Below are 12,181 nucleotides of genomic sequence, written 5' to 3'. Positions count from 1 at the left end.
TTAAAAAGTTTCAGCTTAGGTAGCTGTCTGGAGGAAGAAATTCTGAGATAGACTGGTCTCTTCTCTTTAAGACAACGCAGTAAAGCTTGTTGGCAACATTTTCTAAAACATAGGGCTCAATTCCACAATTATTTTCAAGTACTCTATTTAGAATTCTTTCAAGACTGTGACCTTTTTTTATCTTTCCAAAACAATGTTGTAGGAGAGTTGTATAATATTTACTTCAAGCTGGAACCATTAAGGAGTTATTATCCAAGGTTTGTGTAATATTTACAAAACCCTAACAATATACCTTAATTTTCCAACCTACAAGTTGCTCTTATTTGCATCAAAGATAATTCTTTTTTTAAAAAACAACCACAGCAGGAACAAAATATCCAATGCCCCTCATATTAGAGGAGACTCTGAAAGCATTGTTGTTGTTGGTTTTTTTTGTGGTACGCGGGCCTCTCACTGTTGTGGCCTCTCCTGCTGCGGAGCACAGGCTCCAGATGCGCAGGCTCAGCGGCCGTGGCTCACGGGCCCAGCCGCTCCGCAGCATGTGGGATCTTCCCGGACTGGGGCACGAACTCGTGTCCCCTGCATCGGTAGGCAGACTTTCAACCACTGCGCCACCAGGGAAGCCCTGAAAGCATTGTTTAAATTGGCTTCTAAACCCCTCTATCTAATCATTTGAGTAAAAAGAGCGTTTCCAATCAAGATATCTGAATCTCTACAGAATAAAAATTTTAATACAATATAAATATTTAAACTAAATTATTTGTTTAGGATTTTTACCCTACTATCCTCCAAAAATTAAGAGGCCACTGTACGTTCATCTATTTAAAATGCCATCACATGAGAATTTCCTGGCAGTCCAGTGGTTAGGACTTTCACTGCCATGGGTCCAGGGTTCAATCCCCGGTCGGGAAACTGAGATCCCACAAGCTGCGTGGTACAGCAAAAGAGGGAAAAAAAGCCCATGCAACATGTATATATTCATCTTATTACATAAATTCAATTCTTTCAGCTTGGTGGGAGCGGAAGGGCAGAGTAACTGGCACTTATCAGCATATACCATGAAAAGAACACGAGATGGGAGCTACGAATCTGTTCAGTGTTGTATACTCAAAACTATATGCTGTACTTAACGAACGATATAAGTTACGGTTGGCAAACTTTTTCTTAAAGGGCCAGATGGTAAAAATTTTAGGCTCTGCCGGCCTTACAATCTTTTGACTACTTAACTTTCCACTGTAGCACAAAAATGGCCAATAAGCAATAATTAGATGAATAAGCATGACTATCTCTCAGTAAAACTTTATTTACAAAAACACGTGGCAGGCCCACTGGCTGTAGTTTACTGACCTCGAATTTATGGGATTTTTGTCACATAAGATGCTACCCTATGCTATTGGAATAAAAGAATAACATAAAAGTCATGAAGGTATCCTCCAATAGCAAAGGGGAGTTAAATCACATTGTATTGGACCCAGAATGTATTGCACTGAAGGGGACACTTGACCAGAGGTGGACACAGCCTAAATGCAAACATATACTGTTGTACTCAGGGTACAGTAAATGCAGAAAATCGCTAAAAATTAAAATTCTGTTAAAATATTTACCTATACAAACTTTAATCAAATCTATAATTTAAGGAGGCATGGTCATGTAAGTGCCAACTGACACTGCAACAGCATGATCCTGGCTCTGGGTAAGAGCTTCCTTAAGAGTGAGGCAGAACTTGAGGGGGCACTCACTGTCAGAGTCAGCCTGATAGATGCCCTGCCCAGGTGGAGAAGGGTCACTTCAGGTTGGCTGGGTGGGGTCTAGCTGAAGCCCTGTGGTAGTTCTCCTCACAGCATGAGTGCAAAATCTGAGAAGGTACTTGCTCAGAGTCGCACTTTGCCTCACCTCCGTCAATTTTGTGCCCATGGCACCTCACTTGCCTAAATCTAGTTCCAGCCCTACTGTAAGGTTAACACCAACATAAATTACTTAGTGAATTAAGTCACTAGTCATAAGTGTCTCATACAGAATATTCTAGACATGAATATGATCTCAGAGAGCCATGTATAGTGAGGCACACCATCATAATTACATACCAATCTTGGTGATTGAAAGAGTCAAATTTATTTCTTGACAAATAAGAGACTTATGTAAATAACTAACTATGGTGAAGAAAGAAGAACATCTCTTTGGGCCAGAAATAGCAAAGTTTGACTTGCCACATTTTTAAAAAGGAAATTAATATAAAATGTTTAACATGGGTATATAAGAGCTGAGCATTAAAGTCATTCCCATTTCTGAATTCCACACTGAAATGCGCTGCTATTTAGACTATCACTATACAGAACAGATTACAGGCTATTTGCCTTATAAATAACACACCACAGGCACTACTTATCTCTTTCAAATATATTTTAGTTTGTATTTAAGAAATGCAAAAATGTTTCATTTCATCAGCAGAGTTTTTGTTCTAAAAGGCTCCTATTTCAAAATTCTGTATACTGTACATTTTCCCTCTTGTAGAGAACTCACCTGTGTGACTAGTGGCTGCAGCAGGGCTGCAGATCCTTTGCCTACACAGCGAACAGCAAAACGGAGGCATCTGCAACAACGTTCTACAATCCGATTATCAGCCCGGTGCTTATTTAGAGTCTCAGATAAAACTGGCCATATCTGAGTCAAAAGTGAAAAGAGCACAGAAAGAAAATGAACAACTAAGTGCTGAAAAAAATGCTCCCAAGTTGGTAACAACTTATTTGGCTTTTAAATAATTTGGAAAAATCTTTCTTTATAGGAACACACATGGCCTGATTCTGGTCAGTGGGTGTGTGTATATGTGCTGAGGTTCGATACACTACCCATCACTGACAAACAACCACTTCTTAACGGAAGCACAATGACTCTTTACAACACAAGAGGACCATGTCTAACTTTACGAAAAGACAAAGATACATATTTTCCTAAATTCTGGACTTCCTGTTTTAGGATGGGAAGAAGCAGAATGAATTATAGAGGAAGAGATATTTAAAGACAGTTCCAAGAAGTTGGAAGACCTTGAACAAAAGGACTAGAGCTAAGGAAATGGCAAGCTTTGATACCACTGAACACGTAAGGATATTTGGTGTTTCCCCCCTGAAGTCTGAAAAGCACTTCTCAAAACATGCCCTCTGATCCTCACATTACCCTCATTTTTTAAAAAAGTACAAAGGAAGTACATTATCAAAGAGGAAACTAACTATGATGGTTAACTGGCTTTGTCAAAAACATTTTGCCGGTAATGATCATGCCTCCCAGCAACAATAAGATTCACACAGTTAATCTCTCCCTACTTTGGCCTTTCAGCGCATTTCCCCACAGTCTGTTTTCTTACCAAATCTAAAATCAAAAATACTTTATTTGGATGGTTCTGTTCCTCTTTTCATTGATATTTAAAGCATATCAACAAATTGAATCTTCCTGTGAACCTAGAAGACAGTACCTTCTCACTTTAGTTACCCAGAGCCTTATAAGGAAAAAGGAAGATCCACAGGCATACATTAGCACTTACTTCCTGTATGACTTTTTGGCACGGATGAGTCTGTCCATTTTCCACAATGGGATTGGTGTGTCTGGGGAAAGACAATGGCCCAAATTAGCGAAAGAAGAGCAAATTCATCAAGGAACCAGGGCCCTAATCCCTGTTAGTTTACTTAGTATCATTCTCACCAATTAAAGAAAACCAGAGTATTTTTAAGAATCAATACCTTTTCCTCCCACTCTGTTCAAACACAAGCACAGTTTAAATCATCCCATCAATTTTTTCTCACCTTTAAGCCTCTTCTACTGTAACATGTAAATTCAATCCAACTCTGCTACATGGGCTGTGGGTGTGGGGCGCTACAACTATCCTTTCCATCTTTTTTCCCTTTATAAACCTGAATATGTAGTTTCTTCCAAACTAATAAATATATTCAGATTGTCTAAATCCACTATGAGAAACCAAGTACTGCTTCATTCCCAGCATTAAAAGGCAAAAGCATTAGGAACCCTGGTCTACCAAAGACGTTTCTCATGGTTCTAGTCTAAATCCAATGATACACAACATGGGCCCACCCACAGTACATCCAATCCAACTATTTGTCTAGTTCTAGAATCCACTAATTTGAAGGAAAGCAGGGGGGAAAAAAACCCCACTACGATTAGCTACCTACCTCTTTAAAGGAACAAAATTCTTTAATTTTAAAAAGCTCAATAGCAACTCAATAAAAATCTAATTTTTAAAAAATCAGGGCATGTCCACCTTTTGCAGATTTTCTTTCATTTATTGTGAAATAGGAGTTATTGTTAATAGGCTCTCAGAATGGTATGCAACAGGGCTCCCCTAATTATATAAGGAAAGCATTATACCAACTCAGGAAAAAATATATGTAGATAAGAACAAGCTAAAACAACACCTCAGTTTTAATTTCTTCCACATAGGTATTTATGCAACTATTAATTGATATTCCAGTTATACCTACAGGACTCGCAAATTATATTATGCAACTAAGAAAGGATCACTCTTTGAACACTGTCACTCTAATGCTGTTTTAATCATTATGCTCCTCTTGACTTCAAAGAAAGTTTAATTTCACCTGGTTATTGAAGAGGCTTCATTATTTTTTTGCACCCATACACTATAATAGCAATGACTCTGAAAGTGTAGTCCTTGGAATAAAAAGCAACAGCATCTGGGAACTTATTAGAAATGTAAATTCTTGGGTCCTATCCAAGATCCAATCCATCAGACACTCTGGGAATGGGACCCAGCAATCTGTTGCCTTGGTAATTTAAGTACTACAGGCAACTTTGATGGATGTTAAAGTTTGAGAATCACTGATCTAGAGACCTAGAGAATTAATTACATTTTAAAGGGCCTTTTGACAAAGGTCTACCAAAAATAAATTCTTAGAATTTGCCTTTGCAATTGTAATAGGACTAAATTAGTCTCCTGATAGAGGGAGTTTATAGGAGGTACTCGGAAGTTGGAGGAAAAAACACTTCCTTACTTCAATACCTAATGGTCTCATTTGAGCTTTTAAATTTTAACCCAGGGCAGGAACCTGGCATCTCTCTTCTTACCTAAATATCACTGCAAGGCGATCTAAGAACACAGTGGGATCTGAGGATATGCCGTTGCTGGGCTCCTGAGACAACAGCTGAAGAGACAGATATTAACACTCAGTCATTACACATACAAACGTACAGCAAACACTGCAATATATACCCTTGTACATCAACCTCTGTCTCAATCTCTGATTATTTCCTTATAACAGATTCCTGAAAGTTACTCAAAATGGTAAAAACTTTTAAATTCATATTAGCAAATTATTTTCCTCCATCTTACTGCATCCTGGCCAGGAATGCATATTAACTTTTACTATATGATCATTGTGGAGTAGAAAACAGTATCATTTAATTTTTTCCCATTTACTTTTACAATGATTAGGATATTATAGACATTATACATTATAATATAGATTATATGTATTATACTATATAATATATATTTATATTATACTTTTATAATATAAAGCTTCAAAATTATTATAGCTTTATAATATATTTTAAGAGGTAAGGCAAGTTGCTACCTCTTACTCTTCTTTCCTAAAATTTCTTAGATACTTCTACCAGCATATTATTAGAGATAAACTTTAGAGTCACTTCGTCAAGTTCTCCTAAAAATCCCACTGGTATGTTCATTGCTATGGTACCATAAAAGTAATTTGAGAAGAGCTGACGTTTTTACAACACTCTTCAAGGAAACATGGTAGGTTATGGTTTTGGTTGTTAACTTGAATGGTGTTTTTCCCACTGTAATCTTGTAAATGGTATTTCTGATACAGTGAAAATCTACTGATTTTGGAATACTTATTTCATATATATAGCTACTTTGATAAACTTATAAATTTTAATAACTTCTCAGTTCATTCTCTTGGCTTTTCTGGTTAGATAAAAGACCACCTGCAAATAAAAAATTTTGTCTTTTCCTTTCTAATATGTAAACATATTATATTTGTTTCACCCCTTACTTAACTGGACTCACCTTTTTCAATGCCATAACCTGAACAGAACATAGTTCACTAAGACATTCAGTAATCTTATCCAAAGGTAATCTGGCTAGGACAAGTGCTGTCCCTGAAAGACAAAAGATGATACAAATGAAGAAAATAAAAACTGAACTGAGGTAATTCATTGGTCTACATCATATGGCTGACAGAAAAGGCTGACTGGTTCCATTCTTTCAAAAAGATCAGCACTGTGGTTTTTTTTTTTTTTTTTTTAGCACTGTTTTTAAATTATAATAGTTTGTTATTTATGATTGGGTTTTTCTTTATTTGGCTTAGAAGACCATACTGACTTTCACATTGACATTTACAACTGAAGTTAATATTAAACTATTTCTCCTCAGCAGCCTATTGGTTTAAAGATGTTTAAATACATAGATAGCCCCACTTCCAATTCTTCAAAGATTTAAATGAGTGCTTTGAACAGAAAAGTAATAGTTAAGTTTGCCTTTCTTTCATTTTTAAATAGTTCCAAAAATCTCCCCTCTCCCCTTTTCCCCCAAATAAACAGTAATAAATCCATAAACCTTCACATTTGAATAAAAAACTGAATGATTTTTCTTGACAGTCTATAAACCATGGACGAATTAGATTTTTTATTTAAAACTAGGGGGAAAAAATCTAACAAATACAATTTTCTCCTTTTAATTCATCCCTATAGAAAAGAATGTTACTAAAAAGTTTTCTATATCTAGAAGATACCACTGATATAACTGGGATGCCACATTCTAAGTTAGACGTCACATTAGCATCAAGGTTAAATTTCACTAGAAAATGACAAGATGGCAGCGATACCCGCTGGCAGTAGTTAAGAAAAATCTGACCTGATTTAATGCCAGAAAATGTGGCAAAAGAAGATTGAAAAGAAAAGAAAATCTGTCCTGAAAATGCATAGTTACATTGGCTGGTAGGGAACCTGATCATAGAAGTGAGAAAGAACAGTTAGTTGACATTTAACAGGCATCCAATCTGGACAAGGCTGTCTGCCACTCACAGAGACTTAAAAGATGCTGCACAGGCTGTATTACCCAATCTTTTATTTGATATACCCCAATAAAAGATTGCTCAATCTTTTATTTGATATATTAGCTTTAAGGATTTCACTACCTCACAGGACACCCCAATTTGTTTTCAGAAAGTATGGTTACAAAGCATTTTCTTTCTAGGAGCCAGTAAACTGTCAACAATCAATTCCTCATAAAATAAATCTGTTCCCTCTTTTCTAAGATAATCTTTCAAATATTTAAAAATAGCCACTGTGTTAAAGTCTCCTCTAAGTCTTTTCCCCTAGCATAATATCTCTAGTTCTTCCATTACTCTGAGTTTCATCACCACCCTGGCTGTTTGCCTTTTGATCAGTGTAAACTGATCAGTAATGGTTAAAGACCATTAAGCGACCAGAACCCTTGACTTCTAGTTATAGGACTGAGCCAGGCACACTACCTTTAAATTTCCACTTACTTCTATGGTATAGCAATGCTTATTTGGTCTCCATTTTTATTCTTTCCCCCAACTCAAAAAGGAACTATGTTTAGTTCCAATGTGTTGTCTCCACCCAAAATCTAGGTTCGTGCTATAAATACTGTAAGCACTTTGTATTAGTTATATAGCCTTAAAATATTCTAAGAATGCATGTACACATAATCAACACCCTCCCCTCTGAGTGACCTTCCCCATAACTGAGTAAACTGCAACTGAAAAGTGGGATACAACTGATATAACCCCTAGAAGTGGCTTAGAGACTGTTCCTTCTTAATATCTTAAGTAAGTACCTTTTAGCAAGCCCACAGCAGCCTCTGGAGACAACATGAAGGAATCAAGGGAACGGGCAATCTCTAGGAGTCCATGAAAGTGCTGAGCCATGTGGTCTCGGCAGACAGAGCAAATGTTATGAATGGCTTTGGCTGCAGCAGAAGCCAGAGGTTTTTCACACAGTCCTTTCATCAAATAGCCCAACACAGGGTCTAAGGAGAAAATCCATACGTAAAGATTACATTATTTGAAACTCAAGGAAAATTTCTATTTGTTAGAACAAAGGTTTTACATTCCCTTTTTAAGCAAAAGAACCATTTTTAAAAAATGAAATGTGGGGCTTCCCTGGTGGCGCAGTGGTTGAGAGTCCGCCTGCCGATCAGGGGACACGGGTTCGTGCCCTGGTCCAGGAAGATCCCACATGCCGTGGAGCAGCTGGGCCCGTGAGCCATGGCTGCTAAGCCTGTGCGTCCGGAGCCTGTGCTCCGCAACGGGAGAGGCCACAACAGTGAGAGGCCCACATACCGCACAAAAAACAAACAAAAAAGAAATGTGTTTAAACGCCAATGTTTTTACATATAAAAATGGGGCTGATCTCACTGACAAATGGTGTCAGAGAGAGTCCTATCTATTTATCTTCCATTTCTTTCCTTGTGGAAATCAACTGTTGCTTGTTGCTAGGGCTTCACAGAGCACGGTTTGAAAACCACTGATTCAGTCTGAAACCACTGGTGGATATAACCATCAAGTATTAATAGGGTAATGTAAGAAAGACGATAAGGCTCAAAGAGTACCATTATACTCAGAGATTAGTCACTTTGTTTAAAAAAAAGCAGTCTACATTAATCAGGACAATGACAGTTATCTAAAGCTGACACTTTCATACTTGCTTCTTTATAATTACAAAAGGCCCCCAAACCACACAGATGGATCTTTAGCACTTCTAAAAGAATTAGTTCATTATGTTTTACTTTCTGCCAAATGTAAGTGTTCTAAGAAAAGGGATTACAAAGGCGAATTCCTATAAAGCAAATCCTAGTTATCCTTTACCTTGCTTCATAAAAATCAGAATGTTTTTCTATGAAGAAACCCTAAGAAAAATCATACATGGTTAAAGAGCACTTTATGTGTACTACAGAGTAACCGCATACCAAACCTTATAAAAGAAGTAATCTCTGAAAGCCCATTTAAAAGTTATCTCCATTTCTAGTCTAATGACAAAAACAATGCACCAACCCAGCATGAACCTGCTCCCTTCCACACACACACACAAAAAGGCCTGTTTAGCATGGGAATCAGAACTAGAATCTAAAACCTAGCCCACGCAACTCTAATACTATAGGCTTCAATGATTCTCAAATTAAATATTTGTGTTTTTGACTATTCTAGAGTAAGTATGAACACTCAGCAATTTGTCTTCTAATTGAGGCACAAATTTGAATAAGATACTACAGGTGGTACTGAATATAAGCCTTAACAAACAGATAAACCCACTTAGTTTCTTTGTGGAAAGTGTTCAGAAAAGAAAGCCAAATTTTGAGACAGATAATGGAAGTGAAGAGATTTAAGAATTAGAAAATAGGTATTTTGAAAAAATTTTTAAATGGTATGTTGAACTTGGAAGTGGCTCAGCTATGATGTAATAAGCCTATCTATCTTATATGCTCTATATACAGAAACAAGAAAATAGGAACACACATCTCTTTTTAAGTAAGAGTTTCAGTCAATAAAAAAAGATCATGTGTAAAATAAAATCAAGTCGAAAGGTGGTAATAAACATAAGTACAGCACAAACTTAATGATATTCACGAATTTGAGAATTCTTAAAATTCTCAGAATATATCAGTCTTGAACATCAGGTGGGCTTAATATATATTAACCTAGATAAATTATTTAGTCTCTCTGTATTTCAGTTTCCTCATCTGGAAAATGAGGGGATTAGAAGAAATTATTTCTAAATTTACTTTCAATTCTAAAGTTATTTTATATGATCTTTAGTTATTTTTTCAAGTCAGTAAAGGCAGCCAGAAGTTATATAACTCAACATTCTTCATTGTAGTTTGTACTTATTTAGTTTCAATAATAATTCTTAGTTTTTAAATGGAGCATGTATTTAACACTGAAATAACACATCCCCCCCCAACTGTCTTTGCTTTAGCCTATTAGCAGCTTCTAGTTTAGAACTACAGGACAGTCTGATTAGCTCAAGCCTATGCCAAAGCCTAACAAAGACAGAAATAGTTATGCTGAAGCACAGTACTAGTAGCAAACTGTTTCCCTATCTAGAGATCTAATCTTTCAAAGGTCCTTTCTCCAAAGTCTGATCAGATTATAAAATGTTGTATCAACTAAGCAATAACTCATATATTTAGTCTCAGTGTCTAGAAACATTCAACCTACCAATAAAAGAGAAAGTAGGAAAACAAAAGCAAAAGTAAGAGAGAGAAAGAAAGAAAGCAGAAAAATCAGAAGCAGCAGCTGCAGAGGAATGTTCACACATACCAAGGAACTGAGGATTTCGATCAACCACTTCGCTCATCTCTCCAACCAATTCAATGCTGGTGTATCGCACAGCTGTATGTACGGTCTCTGGGAGACGGACAACTCCTTCTAGGACCTCCACAAGTGTTGGATTGTTCTCCCTGAGTTTAGAAGGCAAGTACTCAGAGTTACCAATTTCAGAGGTTAGGTTCTGGCTAAAAAACAGGCTGCAATGACACAAATCATTGCTAAAGGGTTTCTTTCTAAATAAATAACCATTTGGATAAAAGTGCTTAACATCTGGTATGAAAGTTTTTTAACCCTCAAAAAGGAGGAAAAGACAGAAATGGAAGATATCATTGTTTCAGTTGAGAAGCATACTACTGCTCCTTAATCTTCTCAATGTCAGTGAAGTGTCTAAAGACACATCCTGCTATCAAATAAGGCTCTTCAAATTGGAGAGGCAGGCAATTACTGTGGATCAATGTCTTCTTTTAATGAATCCATTTTATTTATTCCTATATCTGCAGCACCTAGAACAGTGCCTGGCACACAGTGGGCACTCAATAAATACTGCTGAATGGATAAATGAATGAAGAAATAATTCTAGACCACTCGCTATTAGTTGTTATTCTCCAAAAGATTTCTTATAGCTGGATAATGGATACTTTAAGAACAGGTAAGCATGGGTGGGCCAGCTCACTAATTAAAGAAACAAGAACACAAGCTGTAGGAATAAAGGTGCCCTGACTTAGAACATGAGGGAAAATTAAAGTTATCCAAATACTTTCCACAGCTCCATGAATTAACTTTTTCCCTTTCCTTCTCTTCTTTTCACTCTTTTATTTGCGGTACGCGGGCCCCTCACTGCTGTGGCCTCTCCCGTTGCGGAGCACAAGCTCCGGATGCGCAGGCTCAGCGGCCATGGCTCACGGGCCTAGCCGCTCCGCGGCATGTGGGATCTTCCCGGACCGGGGCACGAACCCGTGTCCCCTGCATCGGCAGGCAGACTCTCAACCACTGCGCCACCAGGCAAGTCCTGGCTGAAGTTCTTTAAGCAGAGTGGAGGATGCTCCCAAAGTGGTAGAACGTAATCCAGAAATGAAAGATGTTTAAAATGCAAATAAATCCTGGATTAGTGCAAGAGCACTCCTTGCTGATACACTAAGTCTATTAAGTCCTTCATACACTAAAAAAAAATTGTAATCATGCAGTTGGCTTGAAATGTGGATAAACAAAAAACAAAATAAAATCTTCTCTCATTTATGCTTTATGCTTCCTACGGGCACTAAGCTAATTATTGAGACTCTCTTGCCATCCTTTCTCATACCAACACAAATCAGTTAGATTATTAGTGTAATAATCTTCAGACTGTTACTGAAGTTTCCAAAAGATACCAAATGGGTTTCAAAGCAAATAGTATGATATGTGATTCAGGACCAGAACTCCTTAATAGAGGAAAACAAACCTACTCTATCTCCTTAAATGTTTACTGGATTAGAAACAACATAAGATTTCATTGACTAGACCCTGTAAGACAGCTAAGAAAGAAGACTGTACATTTTATGAATACATGCCTTAACCATCTCTCCAACCAAGGCCATGGACAGAGAGCTCAACTGCAGACATCTGATTACAATACAGGAAAACTTGACAGATACTAGCATTGATTTATAAACTCACATAACAAAGTAAATTCTGTTTTTAAGGATTCATGTTGAAATAATAAATAGAACTTCTATGCTAAGCAATTAGAAATCAAAATCTAATAATTTAAAATTTTCCAATGACGAAAACAAAAATAATAATTGCCCTTTAGAGTTTGCTATTCTTTTAGGTGAAATGGTACCTATGCCTGGCCTCTCTGAAACTTA

At 37.0% G+C, this 12,181-nt stretch overlaps 1 protein-coding gene across 1 annotated transcript in view; it reads right to left on the bottom strand.

Annotated features, from left to right (window-relative positions):
• TNPO3 (transportin 3) overlaps nt 1-12,181 on the bottom strand; it is an 82,038-nt gene that overhangs the window by 20,716 nt on the left and 49,141 nt on the right. The window contains exons 11-16 of the mRNA XM_082661568.1: nt 10,329-10,468; nt 7,847-8,038; nt 6,053-6,144; nt 5,089-5,165; nt 3,536-3,596; nt 2,521-2,661 (exon numbers count right to left, since the gene is read on the bottom strand). Of these exons, the coding sequence (XP_082517694.1) occupies nt 2,521-2,661; nt 3,536-3,596; nt 5,089-5,165; nt 6,053-6,144; nt 7,847-8,038; nt 10,329-10,468 (703 nt within the window). The remainder of the gene's footprint in view (nt 1-2,520; nt 2,662-3,535; nt 3,597-5,088; nt 5,166-6,052; nt 6,145-7,846; nt 8,039-10,328; nt 10,469-12,181) is intronic.

This window comes from Grampus griseus (genome assembly GCF_964374135.1).
Source record: "Grampus griseus genome assembly, chromosome: 9".
NCBI lineage: Eukaryota > Metazoa > Chordata > Mammalia > Artiodactyla > Delphinidae > Grampus > Grampus griseus.
The sequence above is the reverse complement of the archived record's forward strand: the minus strand, read 5'-3'. Positions and strand labels throughout refer to the sequence as shown.